We start from the raw sequence: 26,599 nt of genomic DNA, 5'->3' as shown, positions 1-26,599 counted from the left end.
ACCACAAGATGGCACCACTGAACAAATATTGTTTATCTCAAGATGACTTCTACGTTCTTTAGATAAATGCTCAAGAATAGTGTTATCCCTCTTCAAAAGCAACATCAATCACTTCTGATTGATAGAGTGAATAGAGTATGAAAGGGGCAAATAGTAACTTTACAGTAAAGAAACCTGGCAGACATCACTTAAACCAAGTGATCTAGGTTAACTTCACCAGTGATAAGTCATGGTTATACCATGTACCCCTGACATGATGTAATGAGAAAGGCACTTCATCTCTGTGGTGTTCTTTCCTCAAACCCATGACCTCAGTCTAATCATGAGAAAACATCAGACAAACCCAAAGTGAGGGACATTCTATAGAATACTTGACCAGTATTCCTGAAAAGTCTCAAGTTCATGAAAAATAGAAAAGTAGACTAAGGAACTGTCACAGATTGCAAGAGCCTAAGGAGATATGACAGCTAAATGGAATGCAGGTTCCCAATGCAAGTCCTACAAAAAGAACTTTAGTGTAAAAACTGAGGAAATCCTAATAAATACTATAATGCAGTTAAGAGTATTAGACCAATATTAATTTCTTAGTTTTGACAATTGTGCCATGGTCATATAAGATGTTAACATTAAAAGAAGCTGGGTGAAGGATATACAGGAACACTCTTTTACTGTCTTTGAAACTGTTCTCTAAGTCTGAAATTATTATTTAAAATAAAAATAGTCTAAAAGTCCAGATACAAAAGATAGTCTCTGAAATACTAAGTTAACAGGAAGCAGTTTTCCATTTATCTATTATCTGGATATTCTAGACTTCTATGGAAGCTTGCATAATGGTTAGGTATATTAACCCCATATATGGTTCCAAGATCTGGGGTTTAATTCCTCTATAGACACAGTGAGCATGTTTTTAAAACCCCACATTAGGATTCCTTGTCTGTCAAAATAATTTTGTGCAGTTTTCAAGTGAGAGAATAAATCCCAGATAATGAGGATGGAACCAAGTTGATTTTCTCTGTTCTATGGCAATTGGTGGCACCTTTTAAAGGTATTCAGTTATCTCACTAATATGTGACATGAGTATGATGGCTGTGTATTCCAGACTTTAAAAACTTTTGTGGTTTACTAACCATAGATCAAATAATGCAATATATGGCTAATACCTTTGCTAACAAGCCGAATATTTGTGTTGCACAGGATAGTATTTTGGCTCACAAAAACCTCTTAGAATCAAGGGAGTAAACATTTTAACTCCTCTAAAGGGTGTGTGAGAACCAGTTTCCAACATGTTGTATTTGTGCACACAGATGTGAGTAAAATTTGACTAAAAAGTGTTTATGGGAATAATTAGAAAAACAATACTTTCTACGTCATGATGGGGCTAAATAGATTAAAATATTAATATATATTTTCTCCCAGATCTGTAAATAAATGTGGGACTCTCCAACATATTTAAATTTCCACATGCAAGAGAATGAAATTGGACCCCTATCTTACACCACTTACAAAAATTAACACAAAATGGGTTAAAGACTTAACCTGGAGTTGTAAAGCTCCTAAGAAGAGAACATAGGGGGAATATCTTCTTGACGTTGATCTTGGAAAGGATTTTTTGGATATGACACCAAAAGCACAAGCAACAAAATCAAAAACTTAAGTGGGACTACATCAAACAAAAAATCTTCTGCACAGCAAAAGAAACAATCAGCAAAATGAAAAGGCAACCTACAGAATGAGAGAAAATATTTACAAATCATCTATCTGATGAGGGGTTAATATCTAAAATGTTAATTACTTTTCTCTGATCAGTCAATAACCTACAACATTTTCCTTTCCTTTAAAAATTCTAGTCTTTGGTAGCTGTCATGCTCCACCCAAAACTGCTCGCCTGATCCTAGACATTTCCTTATACCTTGATCATTAGTTTCTGAACTGTATCCCAAGTCCAGCCCTATTCCTTTGCTTAGTTTCTATCCTTCTAGCCTTGTGTACTAGTTTCCTAGGTCTGCTGTAACAAATTACCACAAACCGGATGGCTTAAAAGAAAAGAAATTTATTCCCTCACAATTCTGGAGGCTAGAATTCCAAAATCAAAGTGTCTGTAGGGCCATTCTCCCTCTGAAGGCACTAGGGAGGAAGACTTCCTTGCCTCTTCTAGCTTTGGGCGATTGCCAGCAATCCTTGGTTTTCCTTGACTTGTAGACACACTGGTCCAATCTTTGCTTCTGTCATCACATGGCATTCTCCCTGGGTATCTGTGTCTAAATTTTCCTCTTCTTATAAGGTCACTAGTTATTGGCTTTAGGGCCATCTCTAATTGAGTATGACTTCATCTTAACTTGATTACATCTACAAAGACTCTATTTTCAGAAAAGGTCACACCCACAGGTACCAGTGGTTAGAACTTCAGCATATTTTTTTGGAGGACACAACTGAACACAAAACACCTTGACCTGACTCTCACAGGCCTGACTGCCTAAAGTGAAACCAACAATCCATGCCATTCCCCATCAGTGCTACAACAATCTAACCAGTATAGCTGTTTAATGCTAGTTCTTAGGCATGAACTGGAGTTAAATCAAAGTGCTGGTGTTTCTAGAGTTACTGTATTTCCTTGAAAGTCTTCTGATCCATTTCTGACACATGGCTTCATTTACAAACAGTGGCTTGATCAATAGGATTGAAGTAACCTTAAATGTATGGGATTAAATCCTATCAAACATATCAGTGGATAAAATGGAGTTTTGACACTCATGTAGCATGTAACATTGATAGTAATGGTAGAGTGGGATTCTTTTTCTTTTGAGCTTCTTTGATCAGTTGGCTTTATTTTGATGAGAAAACTTGTAGGAATCATCTAAAAACAGTATTCATATACTTCAAAGCATATGCTTTATAAGAGAGGTTTAACAACAAACTAACAATATATTTAAGTATCACTGTCCTGAAATCAAGGAATCTCGATATTTTGCATAGTTACTCACTTGACAGGTTACCCAAGATATTTAAAATATTATACAGAAATACCATCCCTCATTTGATCATTCTATAAGTTAAAAAGTGTGGCTGTTTTTCACATGAGATCTGTGACTAGTGACAGTCCTTTTTTTGCCCCTATATTAGTTTACTACAGTTGCAGTAATAAATCCACAAATTAGGTGGCTTTAAACAGAAATTTATTCTCTTATAGTTCTCAAGACTATAAGTCTGCAGATTCATTCTCCCTCTGAAGGCTCTAGGGAAGAATACTTCCTTCCCTCTTCCTAGCTTCTAGTGGTTGCCAGCAATCCTTGGCATCTCTTGACTCATAGCTGCATCACTCCACTTTTTTCCTGTCTTCATATGACCATCTTCCCTTTGTGTGTGTGTGTGTGTGTGTGTGTGTGTGTGTGTGTGTGCAAATATCCCTCCCTTTTCTCTTATAAACATACTAGTCATTGACCATTGTAATCCAGTATGACCTCATTTAACTTGATAACAACTGCAAAGACCCTATTTTCGAGGAAGGTCACAATATGAGGTTATGGGTGAACCTGAATTCTGTGGAGATACTGTCTAACCCAGTACAGCTGAAGAATCAAATCTGCTGGAGAACTATCATAAAAGGCATTCTGTTTCAAGTTCAAGCTTTACTCATATCAATATCAGACTGATTTTTTTCTATGACTACAGCTTGAAATATTTTAAAAGGCACCAGCCACAAAACAAGAACTCTTGTTCCAAACCTCTGTGTTCATTTATGAAAATTATAAACTTGTAACTTGTACTCACATTTTCTAAGTCCAAGTACTTAGAACTCAGAGTGTTTTCAATAAGAAAGAATCTTTCAGAACTCCTGTTCATAAATATTTTTGGTTCATATGATTGAGGGCACACTAAATGGTTTAAAGGCCATTGAATTAATTATGTATCACTCTTATCTGTGATCATTATGGAAAAAACTTTTTTAGTATGTGAAGAGGTGTTCAATAGAAATATCTGTCTGCATAGTACCACATAATCAGTTGGAAAAATGTTCAATAAAACATTTCCTTTTACCCTATCTCCAGTCTGAAATTTTTACTTTTTATCTGGGTGCTTCAGTGCCATGTAAACCTAGATTAAAGATACTAAGAAAGCAATGCCTTCAAATGGCCAATCATGTCCACTACTCAAATCAAAACATAAAAAGCAAACTGCATAAATTTGCTTGATTTTTTGAGTGACATGGTTGGGGTTTCTTTAAAATGTTCATAATTTAATATTTCTGTCCTCTACATAATACCTTATAGTTAATCTCTATATAATATTTTATATTTCACAATAGGCTACAATGTTTAACCTTATTTAATTTTAATATTTTTTACTTTGTTTACTTCTTGATTGCTAGATTATATAGCCAGCATTTGATGTTTATTACTATCCTGTGTTTCAGGGACTCCATGAAAAGACTGGTGCACTTACAGCTGTTAAAGTGATGAATGCTCGTAAGGTAATATTACCTCCTATCTGTATTCTGTTCCCTTAGTGGACTATGGTCTTGTGATAAACAGCTCAGAAAATATTGTATTTGTTTTTTCCATCATTGTTATATATAATTATCTTAATCTGCATTTATTATATTTAGAATTTAATATTATTTCTATCATTAGTATATTATTTTTATTATTTATTACATTTACACATAAAAAACTTTTATTCACAATGAAAGTGCTATATATTTTAGTATTCTGTAAAAATGAAAAAATAGCTGTACTCCTGTCTATTTCTAGTTGATTATCTGTTTCCAGGGATAGTAAAAAGTCGATTTCCTCTAATGTTGTGTTAATCCTCTGTTTCATCATTATTTCTTTCCCTCCCCAACCATTCGTTTTGAGAGTTGAGGACACTAGATTTTCAATGACAGGTAGAAGGAAAAGAACTTGCCTGAGATGCACATTTTTCATGTATTTTCTGACAGATGCGCAAGATAGGCAGTTTAATTGGCACTGTTCCTGCTAACATTCATAAAGCTGTGTCGTGGTTCATAACATATTGTCATAGAATTTGTTAAGCCCTGATTTCTGTCCTCTTTCTTTAGCATGAGTGCCTCACTTTCTCAAGATAATATTAGCATGAGCATAGCAAAGGTCAAAACATATTCACTTCACTACACCCTAAAGGAAAATTCTCAAATATTATATCTGAAAAATTGTACATGTTGACTGAGTTGTTATCAATGCCATAAACTGTTCTTTTCCAATTTGTGCAGGAAGTGAATTGCTGAAACTATTTAAAGAGTTGCATGCTTTTTGTTTTGCCAGTAAATGTCAAATGTTGCAAACCAACGTGAGTTTCAATGAATTTTGAGGTTTTGTGGATTTATTTTGCCCTATAAACCATGACTTCCAAATAATCAGCCTGGTGCTTTTTGAGTGAGACTCTCTAAAATACTTATTTCCTTTTTTTAACTTGAGAGACTTTGACCCACAATCTACATTTCAGATACTCTAACTTGAAATAGTTAAAACTCATGTTCAGCCCATAGATAGTGTCAATTACCTTGTTTATTTTTTAGGGGAAATAGCACTTTACTAATATCAAATTGTAATATACCATTAATGGCAGTTAAATTTGTTGCTATGAATTTGGTGCCAAGTTTCTGTATATATTAGGATCTGATTTTTTATTAAAACTATTAGTAAAAATTGAGAGAGGAATAATATTATGTTACTCTTCCATTTAGTACTAGAAGAGCACAAAGCACTTAAGAATAAATCATTTTCAGAGTGTACCAGTGGGTTTAATAACATTTTGTTCTTGGTTTTGCAGACCCCTTTACCTGAAATAGGGAGGCGAGTGAGAGTGAATAAATATCAAAAGTCTGTCGGGTGGAGATACAGTGTAAGTACTGAAAGTCTTCATTAGCCCGCAAGCCGTCTTTCCTTTAATTTTCAAGTTAAACAAGTCCCTTTGTGTTGTATCATTATCTTTAGAAGGCCACCACTAAAATTTTCTTGCCTAAAAGTGATAACATATTTATGTTTTTAACATATTCACATAGTTTCATTCATTATATGTGAACACTAGCATCTATCAGAAAGCAGGGCCTAGAAGAAATGGTTCCCTGAACAGGTAAGCGTTGACTGCAGATGAAGGACTGAGTAAATTCACAGTGCTCTATGCCCTTTAGCTGAGTAATAACAAAAGAGATGATGCGAACAAGAGTGAATTTTGCCTAAAATTGGCCTTGGCAAGGTCCTTTTTACACCTTTTACACGGTATTCCGGACTGACTGGCTTTCCCCCCATTATGATTCTAAGAAACATTGCCATCATATATGAGCACAATGATGACTGCTTTTTTGTATGTGTGAGACCAGTAGCAGACAGAAAACCAACAGGCTACCCAGCCTAAGAGTGTTCAGACATCTGGCACAGTACTTGAATACATGAAGGAGTGTGAAAGTGCTTTCTACTTGAAGCTTTTTAACTGCTTTACAAAGCAATCTCTATTACTCTGATAATTTGCTGGCTCTAGAATAAGCTCTGGCAAAGGAAATTCTTTTTCAGTAGATGTTGATGATCTAGATGTTAGTGATCTATCAAAATATTCTCTGGGCCTAAATGTAGAATTTTGCTCTTACAATATAATTGATATTTTTTTTCTTAATTGTCTCCCCTGCAGTTAACTATCTAGTAGTCAAATATTTTCAACCTTTTGTGTCTTAATAAATGATCTCAGGCTCATTTAAAATAACCTTTTCCATTAACAATCACATCCAGAAGAACGTTCTAGTTATATTAGGAAGGTATTGGTAAAGAGTTTCATGATTGGTTTAGTAAGTACTGGGCTCCTGTTTTGTTTACAGTGTATCTTGGGAAACAAAGCATATCCAAAAGTAACAGGCAGTACTGATTAATAACATGCTTTGATTGATCAAGAATCTGTGAAAGGGACTTCCCTGGTGATGCAGTGGTTAAGAGTCCACCTGCCAATGCAGGGGACACAGGTTCGATCCCTGGTCTAGGAGGATCCCACATGCCGTGGAGCAACTAAGCCCGTGTGCCACAACTACTGAGCCTGCGCTCTAGAGCCCTCGGGCCACAACTACTGAGCCCACGTGCCATAACTACTGAAGCTCGCGTTCCTACAGCCCGTGCTCCACAACAAGAGAAGCCACCGCAATGAGAAGCCCGCGTACCACAAAAGAAGTAGCCCCTGCTCACCACAACTAGAGGAAGCCTGTGTGCAGCAACGAAGAACCAATGCAGCCAAAAAAATAAATAAAATAATAATAAAATGATCACATTCTTTTAAAAAAAAGCTGTGGAAGGTAAGGTATGAAAATTATAATTGTTTCACCAATTTTGGTTTCATCAAACATTTGTGTTAATAAATTCATTTAAAGTTCATCTTCAAACCCTCTCTGATATTCTTTTTATAAGGAAAAACATTTTGATTCTAGAACTGGGTGAAATTTCAAAGCAAGTTTTGGCATCCTTGAGCTGCCTCTTCTTGACAAAAAGCAGGATATTCAGGCCACTCTGGGATCAACTGGCCCTGAGCCAGGAAATGCTATAGCATCATATTACTGGGATATATGTGACAGTTTTAAATTACCCACTTGGCCTGATAGATATAATGTACTTATGTGTTTCTCACAAGCTCAACTTCCTGTTAATTGAGAATGACAAACATACTAATGCTTTCCAAACATATCTGATCTTGGTCTATTGGTTTTGGGGGAGTTTACATTTATATGGGAAACCCACTCTTAAAAGTTTTTCTAGTTGGGAACTTTGTATCCTCTGATTATATATTTTAGTAAGAAAAATAAGTGATCAGCCAGTTAGCATCTCTAAATCACCCTGAATCCTTTGGGGTAAAGAGTTTGTGACTTGCACACACATCTCATTAAGTCAGGAGTTTATGGAAAGAGCAATAAAGTGGAAGTCCAGAAACATGAGTTCAAATGCCAAGTCTACCACTAAATAGCCAAGAAGTACTTGGAAAAGTAGTCTTACCTCTCTAGGCTTCAGGTTTCTCATAGGTAAAATGGCATCAGAATATTTGGCCTGCCTATAACAAGGTTAAAAGTACGGTTAAATGTAACTACAGAGCTGCCTAGAGCCGAGCCATTCTCCTCTTCCTGCCTGAGGACATGAGATTTCTTACCCAGAAAAGAAAAGGAAGCTCTTTGATATCAAACTACCAAACAAGTTAAACGACTGAATCTAACCTGTGCTTCTTTTTAACCTGTTCTTTGAGTTCTTATCCTCACACCATCATCTCATTCTTATTTATTGCACTCTTTATGAGTTCATATTTCTCTCAGCAGAACCTTGATGCTTTGCTAGGAACTGAGAGTGCCCCTGTACATAAAGAATTGCTAGGTTCTGAGGTTTATTCCTATATGATTGCAGATATTGTTACAATTTCAAAGAAGGGCAACATCACAAGGGAGGCAGAACGTTTAAGGGTCCTACATGGCAAGAATGAAAGCCACAAGGATTGATCTTTACCTTGTAGAAAACAGGTTAAGGGGATTCGAAGGAAACTTATTAACCAAGCTTCCTTGGGAGGCTGGGACGAAACGGGAACCTGAACTTCCATATAATTCTCATGCTACAAGTGATTGTTTTATTCATTCATGCCTTTATTACACAATAAGTACAAAGAGAAACTGTCATTGGGGTTTCCAACTGGAGAAATACGGCTCCATCCCCTCCCCCAAAGACATACAGGTGTCTAGATTTTTTTATAGTAATTGAATGTTTATGGATAAATCCACTGGAAAAGCCTAGGGAAATGCTAAAAAATGTTCTAGAGATGCATTTTCCCCTACCTCCAGGTCTTCAAGTCAAGGTAATTGAGGGAAATGCTGAGGAGAACTAAAGATAGTTAAAAGTTCACACATTAATTGCTTTTAATGTCAGTTGGCCCTGTTCTAATTCATTGCCCCAAATAAGCCAAAGGTATCATTTTTCACTGGATTTAAGAACAGGAGTTTAACTGTATCTTTAATTTGAAAGTCTTCACTTAATAACCAAGAGATCACTGAATAAATCAAAGAGGAAATCAAAAAATACCTAGAAACAAATCACAATGAAAACACGAGGACCCAAAACCAACGGGATACAGCAAAAGCAGTTCTAAGAGGGGAGTTTATAGCAATAAAATCCTACCTTAAGAAACAAGAAACATCTCAAATAAATAACCTAACCGTACAGCTAAAGCAATTAGAGAAAGAAGAACAAAAAAATACAAAAGTTAGCAGAAGGAAAGAAATCATAAAGATTATATCGAAATAAATGAAAAAGAAATGAAGGAAATGATAGCAAAGATCAATAAAACTAAAAGCCGGTTCTTTGAGAAAATAAAAAAAATTGATAAACCATTAGCCAGACTCATCAAGAAAAAAAGGGAGAAGACTCAAATCAACAGAATTAGAAATGAAAAAGGAGAAGTAACAAATGACAATGCAGAAATACAAAGGATCATGAGAGATTACTACAAGCAACTCTATGCCAATGAAATGGGCAACCTGGAAGAAATGCACAAATTCTTAGAAAAGCACAGCCTTCTGAGACTGAACCAGAAAGAAATAGAAAATATGAACAGACCAATCACAAGCACTGAAATTGAGACTGTGATTAAAAATCTTCAACAAGCAAAAGCCCAGGACCAGACAGCTTCACAGGCAAATTCTATCAAACATTTACAGAAGAGCTAACACCTATCCTTCTCAAACTCACCCAAACTATAGCAGAGAGAGGAACACTCCCAAACTCATTCTATGAGGCCACCATCAGTCTGATACCAAAACCAGACAAAGATTTCAGAAAGAAAGAAAACTACAGGCCAATATCTCTGTTGAACACAGATGCAAAAATCCTCAACAAAATACTAGCAAACAAAATCCAACAACACATTAAAAGGATCATACACCATGATCAAGTGGGGTTTATCCCAAGGATGCAAGGATTCTTCAGTATACTCAAATCAATCAATGTGATACACCATATTAACAAATTGAAGGAGAAAAAATATATGATCATCTCAATAGATGCAGAAAAAGCTTTCAACAAAACTCAACACCCACTTATGATAAAAACTCTCCAGAAAGTAGGCATAGAGGCAACCTACCTCAACATAATAAAGGCCATATATGACAAGCCCACAGCCAACATTGTTCTCAAAGGTGAAAAACTGAAACCATTTCCACTAAGATCAGGAACAAGACAAGGTTGCCCACTCTCACCATTATTCAACATAGTTTTGGAAGTTTTAGCCACAGAAATCAGAGAAGAAAAAGAAATAAAAGAAACTCAAATCAGAGAAGAAGAAGTAAAGCTGTCACTGTTTGCAGATGACATGATACTATACATAGAGAATCCTAAAGATGCTACCAGAAAACTACTAGAGCTAATCAATGAATTTGGTACACTAGCAGGATACAAAAGTAATGCCCAGAAGTCTCTGGCATTCCTATACACTAATGATGAAAAATCTGAAAGTGAAATCAAGAAAACACTCCCATTTACCATTACAACAAAAAGAATAAAATATATAGGAATAAACCTACCTAAGGACACAAAAGACCTGTATGCAGAAAATAATAAGACACTGATGAAAGAAATTAAAGATTATACAAACAGATGGAGAGATATGCCAAGTTCTTGGATTGGAAGAATCAACATTGTGAAAATGACTATACTACCCAAAGCAATCTACAGATTCAGTGCTATCCCTATCCAACTACCAATGGCATTTTTCACGGAACTACAACAAAAATTTTCACAATTTGTATGGAAACCAAAATGAGCCCAAATAGCCAAAACAATCTTGAGAAAGAAAAATGGAGCTGGAGGAATTAGGCTCCCTGACATAAGACTATACTACAAAGCTACAGTAATCAAGACAGTATGGTACTGGCACAAAAACAGAAATATAGATCAATGGAACAGGATAGAAACCCCAGAGATAAACCCATGCACATATGGTCACCTTATCTTTGATAAAGGAGGCAATAATATACAGTGGAGAAAAGGCAACCTCTTCAATAAGTGGTGCTGGGAGAACTGGACAGCTACATGTAAAAGAATGAAATTAGAACACTCCCTAACACTATACACAAAAATAAACTCACAATGGAATAAAGACCTAATGTAAGGCCGACACTCTCAAACACTTAGAGGAAAACATAGGCAGAACACTCTATGACATAAATCACAGCAAGATCCTTTTTGACCCACCTCCTAAAGTAAAGGAAATAAAAACAAAAATAAACAAATGGGACCTAATGAAACTTCAAAGCTTTTGCACAGCAAAGGAAACCATAAAGAAGACGAAAAGACAACCCTCAGAATTGGAGAAAATATTTGCAAATGAACCAATGGACAAAGGATTAATCTCCAAATTATATAAACAGCTCATGTAGCTCAATATCGAAAAAACAAACAACCCAATCCAAAAATGGGCAGGAGACCTAAAAGTCATTTCTCCAAATAAGATATACAGATTGCCAACAAACACATGAAAGGATGCTCAACATCACTAATCATTAGAGAAATGCAAATCAAAACTTCGGTGAAGTATCACCTCACACCGGTCAGAATGGCCATCATCAAAATATCTACAAACAATAAATGCTGGAGAGGGTGTGGAATCCCTCTTGCACTGTTGGTGGGAATGTAAATTGATACAGCCACTATGGAGAACAGTATGGAGTTTCCTTAAAAAACTAAAAATAAAACTACCATACGACCCAGCCATCCCACTACTGGGCATATACCCTGAGATAACCATAATTCAAAAAGAGTCATGGACCACAATGTTCATTGCAGCTCTATTTACGGTATCCAGGACATGGAAGCCACCTAAGTGTCCATCAACAGATGAACGGATAACGAAGATGTGGCACATATATACAATGGAATATTACTCAGCCATAAAAAGAAACGAAATTGAGTTATTTGTAGTGTGGTGGATGGACCTAGAGTCTGTCATAGAGAGTGAAGTAAATCAGAAAGAGAGAAGCAATTACTGTATGCTAACACATATATATAGAATCTAAGAAACAAACAAAAAAAAATGGTCATGAAGAACCTAGGGGCAAGACGGGAACAAAGACACAGACCTACTAGAGAATGAACTTGAAGATATGGGGAGGGGGAAGGGTAAGCTGGCACAAAGTGAGAGATTGCCATGGACATTTATACACTGCCAAATGTAAAATAGATAGCTAGTGGGAAGCAGCCGCATAGCACAGAGAGATCAGTTCGGTGCTTTGTGACTACCTAGAGGGGTTGGATAGGGAGGGTGGGAGGGAGGGAGACGGAAGAGGAAAGAGATATGGGGATATATGTATATGTATAACTGATTCACTTTGTTATAAAGCAGAAACTAACACACCATTGTAAAGCAATTATACTCCAATAAAGATGTTAAAAAAATAAGTCTTTTTTTACATACTACAAATATATTTCACTTTGTACAATAATAGTATTCCTGAAAAGTTTAAATTGAAGTTTTATAGATGCTGTAGGAGAGCTTTGTTTATTTACAATGAAATGAAATTTATAGCTAGTAGAAATTCAGACCACTTATCTCTCTAGATAGATAGATAGTATTTTTTTACATATTTACCACTGTAATGATTAGGAAAATAATGAATTTCAGCATTTAAAAAGATAGGACAAATCAATCCAATACCTTTAAACTTCAGTCAATCACAAATTAATCAAGGCAGTGTGGTGCAAGCATAAGGATAGATACATAGATCAGTGAAATAGAACTATTTCCATATATCTGTGGTCAACTAATTTTTGACATGGGTGAAAAGACAATTCATAGGGAAAGACTAGTCTTTTCAACAAATGATGCTGAGTCAACTGGATATCCACATGTAAAAGAATGAAGTTAGTCCCCTACTTTATATGAAAATTACCTCAAAATGGATAAAAATCCTAAATGTAAGAGCTAAACCTATAAAATGTTTTGAAGAAAAATTGGAGTTCATCTTCATGACCTTGGATTTGCAATGGATCCTTACATATGCCACCAAAAGTACAATCAACAAAATAAGAAATTGATAAACTGGACTTCATCAAAATTAAAAATTTTGTCCCTCAGAAGGCACTATCAAGAAAGTGAAATGAGCACATGCAGAATGGGAGGAAATATTTGCAAATCATACACTTATAAAGTACTTATATATAGAATATATAAATAAATCTTACAGTTCAATAATAAAAAGACTATTAACCCAATTTAAAAATAGGGGCAAAGATATTCTATTAGACATGCCTCTGCCCATAAAATGATCCTTAACACCATCAGTCTTTAGGGAATTACAAATCAAAACCACAATGAGATACAACTTTCCACCCACTATGATGGTTATAATAAAACAGAAAATAATAAGTGTTGGTGAGGGTATAGAGAAATGAGAACCATCATTGATCTGGGAATGTAAAATGGTGTAGCCACTGTGGAAAAGTTTGGCATTTCAACAAAATGTTAAATATAGCATTATCATTTGACCTAACAATTTCACTTCTAGGTATATACCAATGAGAAATGAAAACATATCCACACAAAAAATTGATATGAATGCTCATAGCAGCATTATTCATAAGAGCCAAAGGGTAGAAATAACTCCTTCAGTTGATGAATGGTAAATGAAAAGGAATGAAATACTGATATGTATTACAAATGGATGAATTCTGGGGAAAAAAAACTAGTCACAAAAGTTCACATACTGTATGATTTTCATTTATATAAGATGTTAAAGATAGATAAATCTACAGAGATAGAAAATATATTTGTGGTTGCCTAAAGCTGGAATGTGTGTGGCAGAATTTGGGGGTGATAGCTAAAGGGTATGGGGTTTCCTCTTGGGGTGATAAAAATGTTCTAAAATTGATTGTGGTGATGGTTGAATAATTTTGTAAATATGCTAAAAACCATTGAATTTTACACTTTAATTGGGTGATTCCAGTTAGTGAAAACTTTACGCAGTGGCCATTGCTGCTGGTCCAGGGATCACACTTAAAGAACCATTGAATTAAAAGATATTTAATTAACCTTTATTTTCTCCCCAATTCCCAGTTAACCCCAGATCTCCATCCTGACAATTCTAGTTGAGATCTTATTATAAATTGCTGTGGGATATAATGGGTTGCCATAGGATTCTCCTTCTTTGATCTACTATAGTTTAGGGTCCCATAGTCATTGAGTGGCATAGCTTCGGAATTTTATTGTCTATTCTTATTCTACAGGATGAAGAAGAAGATCTCAGGACTGAACTCAACCTTTTGAAGAAGTATTCTTTCCACAAGAACATTGTGTCCTTCTACGGTGCATTTTTCAAGCTGAGTCCCCCTGGCCAGAGACATCAACTTTGGGTGTGTATTCAGTTACCTTGATCTTATTGCATAAGACTAAGTCTCACTTGAGGGCATAAACTTTCATAAGCTGAGATGTCATTTTTGTGCACCTACAGGAAAACTTAAGCATTCAACTGATCAAAGTAGTATGGAAAAAAAGTGCTCTGATTCCTGGATATGGGAGTGATAAAATATGGAAAAATAAATTAAGTGCCTGTCAAGGGGCTCAGGGGTAGGATGGGAGAAGACTCGAACTCTGGAAATATCTAACATATTTTTTAATAGAGTTTTGTTGCTTTTAACTTTATGTAGTTACTACATTTACTTGTAAATTAAAGGTATAGCTAAGGAGACTACCTGATGGACCTGGGAATAATGACTGGATAAATATAGATTCTAATTCACATTTGGGAAGAGCATATGAATGCAATTTAAGTGTTTGCTAAGTATATACACTTATGTTTAAACATAATTCCTAGAAACTGTTTTCTAAGTGGTTAGTTGACATCCTTTTCTTAGGCTTCATGCCTATAGCATCATGAATTACAAATCAATGAAGATATAAATTTTAGAGGCTAAATGAGACCCATGCTACAGTTACCAGAATTGTTGCTGCCTCCCCCTATAGGAGACGTAATCAAATCACAGGAAAATGAGCTTTGATCAACGATATCTTTATTTAAAAAGGAATATTTAGAACATAATCTGGGGTCGGTGTACACTTGCTTACATTTCGATTTCTAGTCCAAGTCAAGAGCAGCATTTTTTAAAAAAATAATGACTGAGACTTTTCAGGATCTTCAAGAGTCAAAGAAAGATTCTGTTACATTTTATGTGTGAACTTTAGGAAGCAGGATAGTGGACATAGAATGGTTTTCAACAAGGGATTGAATTGAAACAGTGGTTCTCAAACTTTAGCCTGCATCAGAATTTCATGGGGATCCTGATAAAACACACATTGCTGGGCCCCACCCACAGAGTTACTGATTCAATTGGTCTGGGGTGTGGGTCCACAAATTTGGACTTTTTAACAAGTTTACAGGTGATGTTGATGCTATTCGTCTGGGTACCACACTTCGAGAACCCTCAAATTTAGAGATCTTCGATTTAACCCTATTTTCTCCCAAATGTCCAGTTAACTAAATCCTCTATTCTCTGACAATTCCAGTTCAGATTTTATTAAATATCACTGCACATTTTTCGCGGCTACTGTTTTTATTTTTCTTTTGTGGGTGCATACAAAATTTGTCTTTTAATATATTTTTACTTACAAGTTTTTTTCCTCCTGACAGTATGGCGGTCTACTTATTAGATATGTTTCTTAGTGCTCAATTTGTTTAGTCATTCAACATCTATTCATTCGAAACCCATCGACTTGCCAGGCTTTGCTAGATGCTGAGAATACCATGGTAAGCTGAATTGACATGACCCTGGCCCACTGGAACTTAAAGTTTACTTGCAAAGACAAATATCAATCAAATAATCACACAAATAAATGTATAATTTGTCAGAAGGGAAATAACATGCTTCTGTGTGGGCAAATAACAAAGGAATCTAAGTTAAGGAATGGGAAACTCTTCCTTGAGAAACTTTTTCTTGCACTGAGATCTGAAGGATGAATAGGCACTGCATGCAAAAGTTATTTGTTGAGGTAAGAATTTTCATGGGACCATTCACACTTTCTTTCCCATGTTAATCAGAACACATAGGAAGTAAATGACTAAATAATTACCATGTATAAAATGTATGTGCCAGGCACTGTGCTTACAAAGCCAGGAAAATGAGAATGCCTTGCATTCCTTTCACAGTAGAGCTCTTCTGACTCTGGTAATACTAGCAAGATTTTCCAATGTTCATCTTAGTGAATGGCTTTAATTCATGTTTGTCGTGATTCAAAATGAGCCCCTTTTCTTCCATTACCACAGTGTATATGTTGTGCCTGTTTGATATAGTTGACATGAAAATTAACCTTTTGGGTTTATCTGTATTATTGATTTTGTTAGGCTGTTTTTCTTTTCTTCTTTTTTGGGAGAGTATACTCAGGTAAAAAACACATGATATATCAATTGTGAACAAATATAAAATAAGGGAGTAATTTTCTGAAAAGAAAATCTTAGTATTCCAAAAGGAAATAAGGTAGACTTTTTGAATATTCATGATTTGGGGTTTATCCTTTTGCTTCCCTTCATCTATGGCAATAATTAACTTACCTACACTTATTTTAAAAAAAGGCATGTCTTGTTCTACTGGCAAGGTAGTATTGACATGGGCATTAATGCATAAACCTGTGCTTAAAGTTTGTGAAGTTGATTATAATAGTTACATTCTCCTTCACATTGGTCAGCCCTCTAATTAGCTAATATAGGGAAGCAAATTTACTAGTTGGGCACCTGATTCATTAGTGGCAAAAATAAATTTCCTGAGAAATTGCATTTATTAATAAAGTAAAATCTGAATGAGATACTGTCAAAGTATTAACCTTAAAATAGATTTTCTTTAGCAGTAAAGTTATTTGGAAAAAAATGCCCTACAGTAATGGAACTGACAGTTTCCCCCTTGGAGTTGTATTTTGCCAGTTTCTTGGGGAAAATATTCTAGAATTTGAAAATAAAACAACAATTTAAAAAAATCTAGTCTTAATGTTGAAGTGTAAATTGTTTTGAGATCCTCCATATCCTGCTTCTCCACCTGCAAACTATTCCCTCAACTGTGTTTTTTGTTCTACTCCAGTCATCACTCAGACTTACCCCTGTACAAGCTTCTTTCTAAAGGCAAGTCTTATTCGGTTTTCAATAAACTGAACGTTTTTCTTTCTCAGCATATACAAACACTACCTATCCTTCAAGGCTTAGCTCAAATCCCAGGTCCTGGTTAAAAATCCCTGGTGTGGTACCTGCCTTCTCTCCCTCCACAGATCTTTGGATTTTTTCCCAGTTCTTTTTCATTCTACCAGACAATTGAGCCAGTCTTTGCAATGTCTTAGTGTCTAAACATTGCATATAAATACAAGCCATATGAACTAAAACTCTCCAGATATTTTCAGAGAATTACTTCCTAAACCTTGATACTTTGCTGGCTTCCCTGCAGATGGTGATGGAGTTATGTGCAGCAGGCTCAGTCACTGATGTAGTGAGAATGACCAGAAATCAGAGTTTGAAAGAAGATTGGATTGCTTATATCTGCCGAGAAATCCTCCAGGTGAGCATTCATATAGTCATTCTCCCCTGGTCTTGAAAAAACCTGGTGGTAATATATACAATGTACCTTATACCTGCTCATAGAGGATGATTTGAGAATTCTTAACATAACTTCTGGGTCAGGATACTGAAAAAGGCTTTAGAGAAAGCAGATTTTCAGATGATGTCCTTAAACTTTAAGGTACACCAGCAGATGGCTAACCAGGTCCTTCCAAATCATGGCCTTTAATGGCTCTGTCAAAGTCAGACTGTAGTGTTCAGTGGATCAGGGATATGACAACTTGGAGTATTTATTATGTTGTTATGATTTTTAAAGTTTTTTTTTAAAAAAGCATAGCACTGTCATTAGAGATTAAGATAAGTTGAGAAGTCAGTGTTTTACTCAATGGCTCCAAACCATCTACAAACTGTTTTGCAGACAGATATTCTCTCTGAATAATGGCTTACTTTTAAAACGTTCCTTATTTTTAACAACAAATTGGATGAAAGTGCCAATCTTCTTGATCTACCAAACTCAAATTTTTCTTTGTGTCTTAAGTGCTTAGGGTCACCCAAGAAGGATATTAACAGAACTGAACAGCACCACTGATAAAAGATTAGAATGTCTTTCCTGTCATCTTAATTGGATTCACTTGTGGTAATAGTGTAAATATTAAGAGTGCAAACTCTGGACTGAGTTTAAATTCTGGTTCATCATGTATTAGTTGTGTGTCCTTGAGCCAATTACTTAATTTCTCCAAATCTCATTTTCCTCATCTGTAATTTGGGGTGGTATTAGCACCTTCCTTAAAGGGTTGCTATAAGGACTTAGTAATTTACTCCACGTAAAGCACTTAGCAAAGTGCTTGGCCAAGAATAAGGACCGAATAAATATTAGCTGTTTTTACTGTTACTTCTGTTATTAATCCCCAGTTCGTATCTAGAGCAATCTCACTGAAGCCAGGACATGGGTTAGCCAGGTCAAGGGTTAGTTTTAGTGGTGAATGGTCTGGAGACAGCATGGTAAGCCAATACAAATGGCAAATGCTTTAAAATGAATTTCCATATTCCCCCAAATTCTCAGCCTACAAGGTTGACTAGAAAATATTTTGGACTAAACAAATGGTTGGATGAGGAATAGAGTAAAACAATGCGAGCTATGATATTTAAGATATCCAGGTCTTTACTCATATGGTTCGTTGGAAAAATGGAGGCTAGAAAGGACGGTAAATGGCCCAATGTATACAAACATTAATTTTTGGTGTTTTGTTTCTTTCATGGGTGTCCTGATTTATTTTCCTTTCCTTATAGCCAAAAGTAGTATGTCTGGGAACTGGTTGTGGTAATTCCAGCCTAAAGAAAGAATTTTGTCTGAAAAATGCAAATCTGGGCCATTTTTCTTACCAAAAGTTTTTTCAAAAATACTAAGAAGAGTACCAGAAAAAGAGAAAAATATATACTGATGTTGCTTTTTAATATAAATGTGTATATATATATATATATATGTATATATATGCAGGGCTTAGCTCATCTTCATGCACACCGTGTAATTCACCGGGACATCAAAGGTCAGAATGTGCTACTGACTCATAATGCTGAAGTAAAACTAGGTAAGTTTATTCTTGTAATACTTTAAGTGAGGCCCAAAATATCTTAATAGAGAAAAATCCTTTAAGATTACTGTGTTTTCTATCATGTCACTAACAATCCCCTCTACTTATTTAGGCCGTGTCTTCCCTGCCTGCAAAACAAGTCAAAGTTTGAAAATTTGTTTGGGAAGGGAGGTTGGGACAAGAGAAAGATGCACTTAACTGCTTCTCTGAAATCATGTAGATAAAAACAACTTTTCAAGTATAATAGGAGTTTTACATTTTGATCATTGCTTAACCCTCTAATAGATTCAGCTATTACATTTATTTTAACAATTGAATTGAGTATTTACTATGTGGAAGTTTCTGCGCCATGGACAAGGATTAAACAAAAAGACAATTCTTCCACATCACAGAGCCATATTTTCCAAAGAAAATCAAAGAACTTTTAAATGACTTAAGCACAAATTGCTTCATTGGAATTTCCCCTCAAATATTTAAAGAACTGATATCAGTTAGAAATAATGCTCCAGTAATATCCAAATCAAATTGAGAATTAGAAATCAAAATACCAAAAAGTTCCTGGCTTTCTATTCCAGGGTTCAGAATGGCATAATTTATTTGAAAAACTACACATAATGTCTCACAGGCACACAGGGACAATATATTGCACCTTTTAAGGTTTAAAATAAATATTGTTGATTTGTTTTTAAATAATACCATATGAATAATGTCAGTACTATGTAATGGCAGATGACCTCACTGATATATACAATAGAACATAAAATCACTGGTATCAAACCCTGCATTACTTTTTAATCATATCAATTCTTGCCTACCATGTCTCTAGCATGACTTTAAAATCATTCCCATTTTTCTGCTAAATAAATATAACCAAAGAAGAGAGTTTGTTCATTCACTGAGAATGCTTTTCACTGAATATTTCTGGAAGAAGCATGAGGCAATAATTGTTCTTAAAATAAGTGAAAAGTAATTTCAAGAAAATGTACTGTGTATTTTGTGTCTACAAGCTACAAAGCTAGAAACAGAATTTTAAGACACTGTGTTAAAATTCATGAGAGTCATTTGGATCTCACATTCAAGTGTGCAGGGTAGATAGTATGTCACACAGCTACTCTGTTCACATGTGGCAGCACTACCATATATCTGGGTCAAGTTTCTGGCCAGCCCTACCATTTGCAACACAGAAGAGAAATTGTAAATACGTGAAAAGCCACTGAAAAACCTGTCACAAAGTCCATGCACTAAAGATCATGTACTTGACTCTGTAGGAGAGACCTTTTAGCACTAGAGTAAAATTTAATCAGGCTTATTATATACATAATCCTTATACATTTGGTTTTAGATTTCTTAGATCCCAGCATATTTTTAAACAACATGTTATAAGGAGAAAGTTGCAGAAACCAAACTCAATGACAGCCAAAGGGAGTAACAGAAAGGAAAGAGACTGGACAGTGATTCTGTTGCAATTGCAATTGATCAATAATCCTCATATTCTGGTACCTAGGTCTTTAAAGAAAAGGTGAATGATGCCACTGCTGGGGTCTCATCTCTACTTTTAACTTCAGCTTTTCTTTTTTCCCTTTTCTTCCATTCATCACTGTTTCTTCCAGTCTTTTCTCCTTTCATTTTCTTCTCTGAATGTCATATATCAGTTTATGGCCTTCATAGGTATTTCTTGCCCCTTAATGTTGGCCCTCAGGGATAGCGAAAATGCTGAGCTCTGATGTAACCTATTCTCAATAAAATATCTAGCTAATGAGATCGTGCAACACCCAATGATGATTTTCATATATTATGGACATTTTGTTGCTATTGTTCTTCTTAGTCCTTCCTTTAACACTGCCTTAAACTCTTAACTTTAAAAATTTTCTTTTCCTTTCCCAAGTTCTTTAAACTACTTTTCAGTCAAGGTTGTTAGCCATCCTCTAGATTCCTGGAAACCATTCTAAATTAGGAAATCTACTTCATTTTTCATCCCTGTCTTATTTTTCTGGACTAAATAACCCCAGTCTACTTTAGCCTTTTTTCTGTCTGTTTCTGAGGATACCATACTAAATATTTTCATATAATATATCCCACAGATGAATAGAAGACTGACCTTTTATAGTCTAAGCTAAGATATGGATACTGCAGTAAATATTTGCATCTGATTCAGAAGATCTGTAGAAGAACTTAAACTAAATTTTAGCATAAATTCCTTTTTCTTTATCAGTGTGGTAGGGCTTTCTAATATCACAAATGAGACTTCCTAATAAAGTACTAGTAAGTTTTAGATTTCTTAGATGTTGCTTATAGTGCTGGTCTTCCTCCAGCTTGGTGGCAGGTCCAAATACTACATATGTTATCACTTCAGAGGTTCAGGGTGTACTGATGGAACTTTATTTTTAATATTCATGGTAAACATTCAGCCAAACCTACTGTAGATTTATAATAGCACTGCTGATTCTCTTTCCAATATAAATACCAGCAAAAGCCTATTTCCCAGTGTTCCTGGAGTAGACTTCATGGTAATGTTTGCTGGGCTGGAATGAAAATCTGTTATCCATTGTGGCTTTTGTATTGGCTTTCCAAGTTAAAGCAATAATTTATTGACCTTTTTGTTACTGATTAATTATTTTGACAAATGAATTTTGCAGTGGATTTTGGAGTGAGTGCCCAGGTGAGCAGAACTAATGGGAGGAGAAATAGCTTCATTGGGACACCATACTGGATGGCACCTGAGGTGATTGACTGTGACGAGGACCCCAGACGCTCCTATGATTACAGAGTAAGTGTAAGGATTCAGATAGTAGGAATCAAATTTTGGAAAGGACTTTTGACTTTTTATTTTAATTTATGAAATAAAAGAATAAAAAGCAGGCAGCTCCCTTTTTATGATTCTTTTAATGTATTCTTTTTTATATCTTTATTGGAGTATAATTGCTTACAATGTTGTGTTAGTTTCTGCTGTACAACAAAGTGAATCAGCTATATGTATACATATATCCCCATATCACCTCCCTCTTGAGCCTCCCTCCCACCCTCCCTATCCTACCCCTCTAGGTCATCACAAAGCATCAAGCTGATTTCCCTATAAAAAGCAGGCAGTTGCTTCTTTCACATAGACTCTAATAAGAAATGCTAGACACTGTTCCTATATGTGGTTTAATGATGTGCATAAAAATAATATTTTCTAAGAATGTAGACAAAGTAGACCATTGGGAGTTATCCATATTTGAGGAAGAATGTCTAGTTCATATTGCTTGCAACTTCTTGGTAAAAATATTATATTATGTGGCTTTATATGGAAATTTAACTTCCAGGGACAGAGTGCTTTGTAAACTTAAAAATGAATAAATGTAAAGCCAATTATTAATCCCCACAGTAACTTAGCTCCAGAGAGAAAAAAATAATAATTTGATTACTCAGAGTAATGGAGAAAATCCTTGGCATGGTTCACCTCCAAACCACAGAAAATCAGTGGAATAGACAAATTAAGTAACAATTCATGCTATTTATTAAAATTTCCACTGAAGCTGCAATTTGGACAATATACATCTATGTACACATTTCAAAAAGCTGATGTGGAAAGAAAACTCTCCATTTGCTATAGACTGGAAAAACCACACTCACTCTCCACATCATAAGTCATCCAAACAATTCATTGTGGTTTCGTTGTATGGAACCTAGGACTCAATACTTGAAGTTGATTAATTCAAGTTTCATCTCTTTTCCCTTTCCCTTAAATGCCCCCTGCTTGATCTGCAAGCAGACCTGATGAGAGCTTATTATAGCCCAGTACTATTAGGAGCTATGGAGACAATGGAAGTGTAATGTTCTTTAAGTGGCTTGCTGTAAAAAAAATAATGTTTTATAGCTGTACAATTTTTGGCAGTCTTCCAAGGACTTTCACCCATTTTAATTATATGTCTTTAATTTTTAGTCCCATGTAACTTAAAGAAAACTTAAACCATCACAACAACCATTTGAAGCTAAGACATCTATAAACAGGTGTTTTAACAATTCAGTTAACTTGCTTAGGAGTCATTAAGCCAAACAGTGCACCTCTAGCCCTGTGCCCTTTCCACATTCTAAAAAACAAAGTACAGTTAATAGTAGTGAGGGTCATTTCCTAGAGCCTCCTAGAACATAATTTCCTAGAATTATAATAATTCTATCTTCAATATACTATATTCAAGGCACTGCTGAAGTGCTTATATATAGTATTTCATTTAATACTTATACTAGTTCTATGATGTGTATACCATTATCATCTCTACATAAGGTGAAATTGAGATACAAAGAGTTAAATCATTTACCTAAGATCCAACTTCTTTACAGCTAGTAGTATGTGATAGGACTTCTTTACAATAAATTCCTTCTGTTATTTCAGTTAAGGTAACAATAGCAATACATCCAAGATGAATTTTCCTTACATTGAATCCCATCCCATGTCAACTGGTTGTGTAGTGTAGTACTGGCTGGTCACAGGGTCAATAAGATCTTCCTATAACATCAGTCTCTAATGAAGCCCCATTATAGAAAACCCATAAAATGGCTGTAGCATTGACATCTCCCCTCAGCCAAAGATTGTTTTGAGATTCTAAATACTATCAGTTTCCCATTTTTAAGTGACATTTTTTTGATCATCTTTTCTTTTGCAGAGTGATGTGTGGTCCGTGGGAATCACTGCTATTGAAATGGCTGAAGGGGCTCCTCGTGAGTAAAAATATTTGTTGTTTGTTCAAAGTTAGGGAAACATGTTGTACAAATCTGTCACTTGTACTAGCTAGCTTGTACTGGCTACAAAGGTGCCACACTATGTGCCAAACTATAAATGGTGGCCTTTTCCTGCTTACCGAACGCTGCAGTCAGAATGGCCAGATATGTCTATAAGAAGAGTTTGTATTTTTCTCTCTTAAGATATCTTATTTTAGGATGATTGAGTGTTGTTTCAATTTAGCCTCAATAACATTTGGTCCTGATAGTCCTAACCAAACAGAATATAAAGGCATTCAGTACATATTCACTGGTGGAATATTTAGGTTCCCAAACATTTACAGTTATACCCTGCTACTACTTCAGACTGTGACAGTTGAGAAAATCCCCCAGTAGTTCCTTTTAATTGAGCCAATCCTCAACAACATTGAGAAGTAAGTTTTTTATTTTCCTTTGGAGTCAGTCTAGCTCATCATTGGTGCCTTCCTTGCTCCTATCAGCCACTTCATTGCCCCTAATTGTTCAGAAGGCTTCATTTCCTCTTGTTTCCCCCTCCTTCCCATCATTTAAATGACCTGTCAGCATTCTGTTCTCTCAGGACACTGTTTTCTGATAGGAAAGTGAAAATAGAATGTGAACTTGTGTATAAATGATTAATAACCATCTAATGTATGACCCCATAAGCAGAGCATATTTGTTGTCCTCAATACCTAAATCCAAGGATATAAATAATAAATACATTCCTAGTATTGATGAGAAGTGAGAGAAGTGCCTGGAGTGTGTGTGTGTCAGGGGGCAGGGGTTGGAATTGCTTTGCTTCTCCCTCTCCAAGCAGATCTTGTAGGTTCCCATGTCCCTACCTGCTTCATCTGCACAGTATCTACTATATTATCACTGTGTTTCAAGGCTAATGGGAGTAGAAATAGTGGTAACAGAATTGTTAAGAATTCCTGGTGTCCCTTGGAATATCACATATCATAGAATGGGCTTGGATTAAAGCTGAGCCAGATGTGGAGATCAGGTCACTGCTGCGTCTCTGCTAGTGCCCAAAAAGCTACAAAGTACCTATATTGGGTGAGTTTTTAAATGATGGAAAAATTGTTTACTCCACATATATATAATTGAGATGAAACTGGGAAGGTACATATTATTCCTCATTATCTCATGATTATTTCTCTTTATGAAACATGCTTAAATTATATTGAGCTCCTCCACTCTTCCTCTTCCTCCTCCTCTCTTGCTCTCTTTAAATACACATATTGTATTTCATGAATATTGATGCATGTATTTGGTTAGGATGAATGACTGCATCAAGTAGTATATTATTTCTATTGTCTTTCCAAAAAGACTAGCTTTCTACATTTTGCAGATTTGTACTTTTTGATTCACCTTTTTTGGTTTCACTTTTTTATTCTAAAACAATAAATCATTGGAGAAAAGAGGCGTAATGAGCAACTCACAGAAGAAATACAGAGAGGGAGTTCTTCACAGAATACACAAATGGCAACTTTTTGCAAAAGATAGCTAAGAACCAGGAGATTCTTAACTCACAGTAGAAAATAGGACCAGCGTGCCTGGATAAGTAGTCATTGGAATGGTGCAACTTTAGTCATGAACAACTTGAAATAGCCATACTGCTAAAACATTTGTCTTTCACCAGTCTCCTTTATTGCCTGGAGTATTAATTTTGGATGGAAATGGCTGTCATCAATTTAAATACAGAAATCCCCCAGGTTGTGATATTTATCATCTCAGAAAGGATGGCCTTCCAAAGTGACAGTTATGTGATAATTACCTCTGAGGTCCAAATAACAAAATCCCCTTCTGCCTTTGGTGAGTCTCTCCCAGGGAAGTAAAAAGAAATAGAGAATACCTTCTCACTAAAAGGGTGCTGTAGGGACTCTCAGAGGAGAGAGAATCAGGACCCTTGCACATCAGGACTTTAAGTCCTTGGATTCTGGATAGAAATTCAAACTTGATGTGCAGTCCTTTAAACCAAGGCTAGAACATTACTAGTAGTTATTCAAACACCGGAATATCATAGGTCAATTAATATTGAATATGTGTAGTTCTTAGTTTCTTTGTTTTTTATAGAAAAGTGAATCGTTGCCTGGAGAAGCAGGACTGGATTGACAGTTTACTCCAACTCTCCTTCCTTGTCAAGGATCTACACCAGCCAATTTACCTTAATCAGAACTGTATCTTTTCCTATGTTAGCATTCTCCTTGGTGTTGTAGAGATTGTTTGTAATACTATCAGACATGCTTGTTTATAGTCCTACTTCTATTCCTTGTAGTGTCCTTCCCTTACACCCCAGATCAATCTTTACCTGAGTGTCTTTACCCCTGTCCCATCAGGAGATCCATTTCTTCAGTATTCAGAAGATTCCTTTGGATCTCAACATATTGTAGGTGTTAAACCACGTTATTTAAAATAATTCAAACTACACCCAGTTTAATGTTTCTAATATATCAAGATATGTATTTTTAAAGTAGATTTACTACTTCAAAGGAATGAGCTTCTAATGGTGAAAATTTAGGCAACATTAGGATATATGGGGTGAAGGGGACATTAACTGGAATTCCTAAAATTAAACAATATAGGAAACCTCCACAATTGCTGTTTGACATAGTTCTTGTACCCACCCTATGCCTCATTCATTTGTGGACTTCTCCTTTCCTTTCATGAAAACTTACCCAGCCTATGCCCTAACTCTTGACACTGAAGATGTTGTTAGTTAACTGAGATGCTCAGATGTTAATAA

The 26,599-nt window shown here is 35.5% G+C and overlaps 1 protein-coding gene across 1 annotated transcript in view; it reads left to right on the top strand.

The window, feature by feature from the left end:
• NRK (Nik related kinase) overlaps nucleotides 1-26,599 on the top strand; it is a 167,380-nt gene that overhangs the window by 72,740 nt on the left and 68,041 nt on the right. The window contains exons 3-9 of the mRNA XM_027097516.1: nucleotides 4,412-4,468; nucleotides 5,788-5,859; nucleotides 14,241-14,366; nucleotides 17,436-17,546; nucleotides 19,044-19,134; nucleotides 21,774-21,904; nucleotides 23,781-23,835. Coding sequence (XP_026953317.1) covers nucleotides 4,412-4,468; nucleotides 5,788-5,859; nucleotides 14,241-14,366; nucleotides 17,436-17,546; nucleotides 19,044-19,134; nucleotides 21,774-21,904; nucleotides 23,781-23,835 — 643 coding nt within the window. The remainder of the gene's footprint in view (nucleotides 1-4,411; nucleotides 4,469-5,787; nucleotides 5,860-14,240; nucleotides 14,367-17,435; nucleotides 17,547-19,043; nucleotides 19,135-21,773; nucleotides 21,905-23,780; nucleotides 23,836-26,599) is intronic.

The sequence above is a fragment of the Aethalodelphis obliquidens genome, unplaced genomic scaffold (assembly GCF_003676395.1).
Source record: "Aethalodelphis obliquidens isolate GAN/ISIS:26980383/991018 unplaced genomic scaffold, ASM367639v1 scaffold114, whole genome shotgun sequence".
Lineage (NCBI taxonomy): Eukaryota > Metazoa > Chordata > Mammalia > Artiodactyla > Delphinidae > Aethalodelphis > Aethalodelphis obliquidens.
This window is presented reverse-complemented; position numbering and strand designations above follow the sequence as displayed.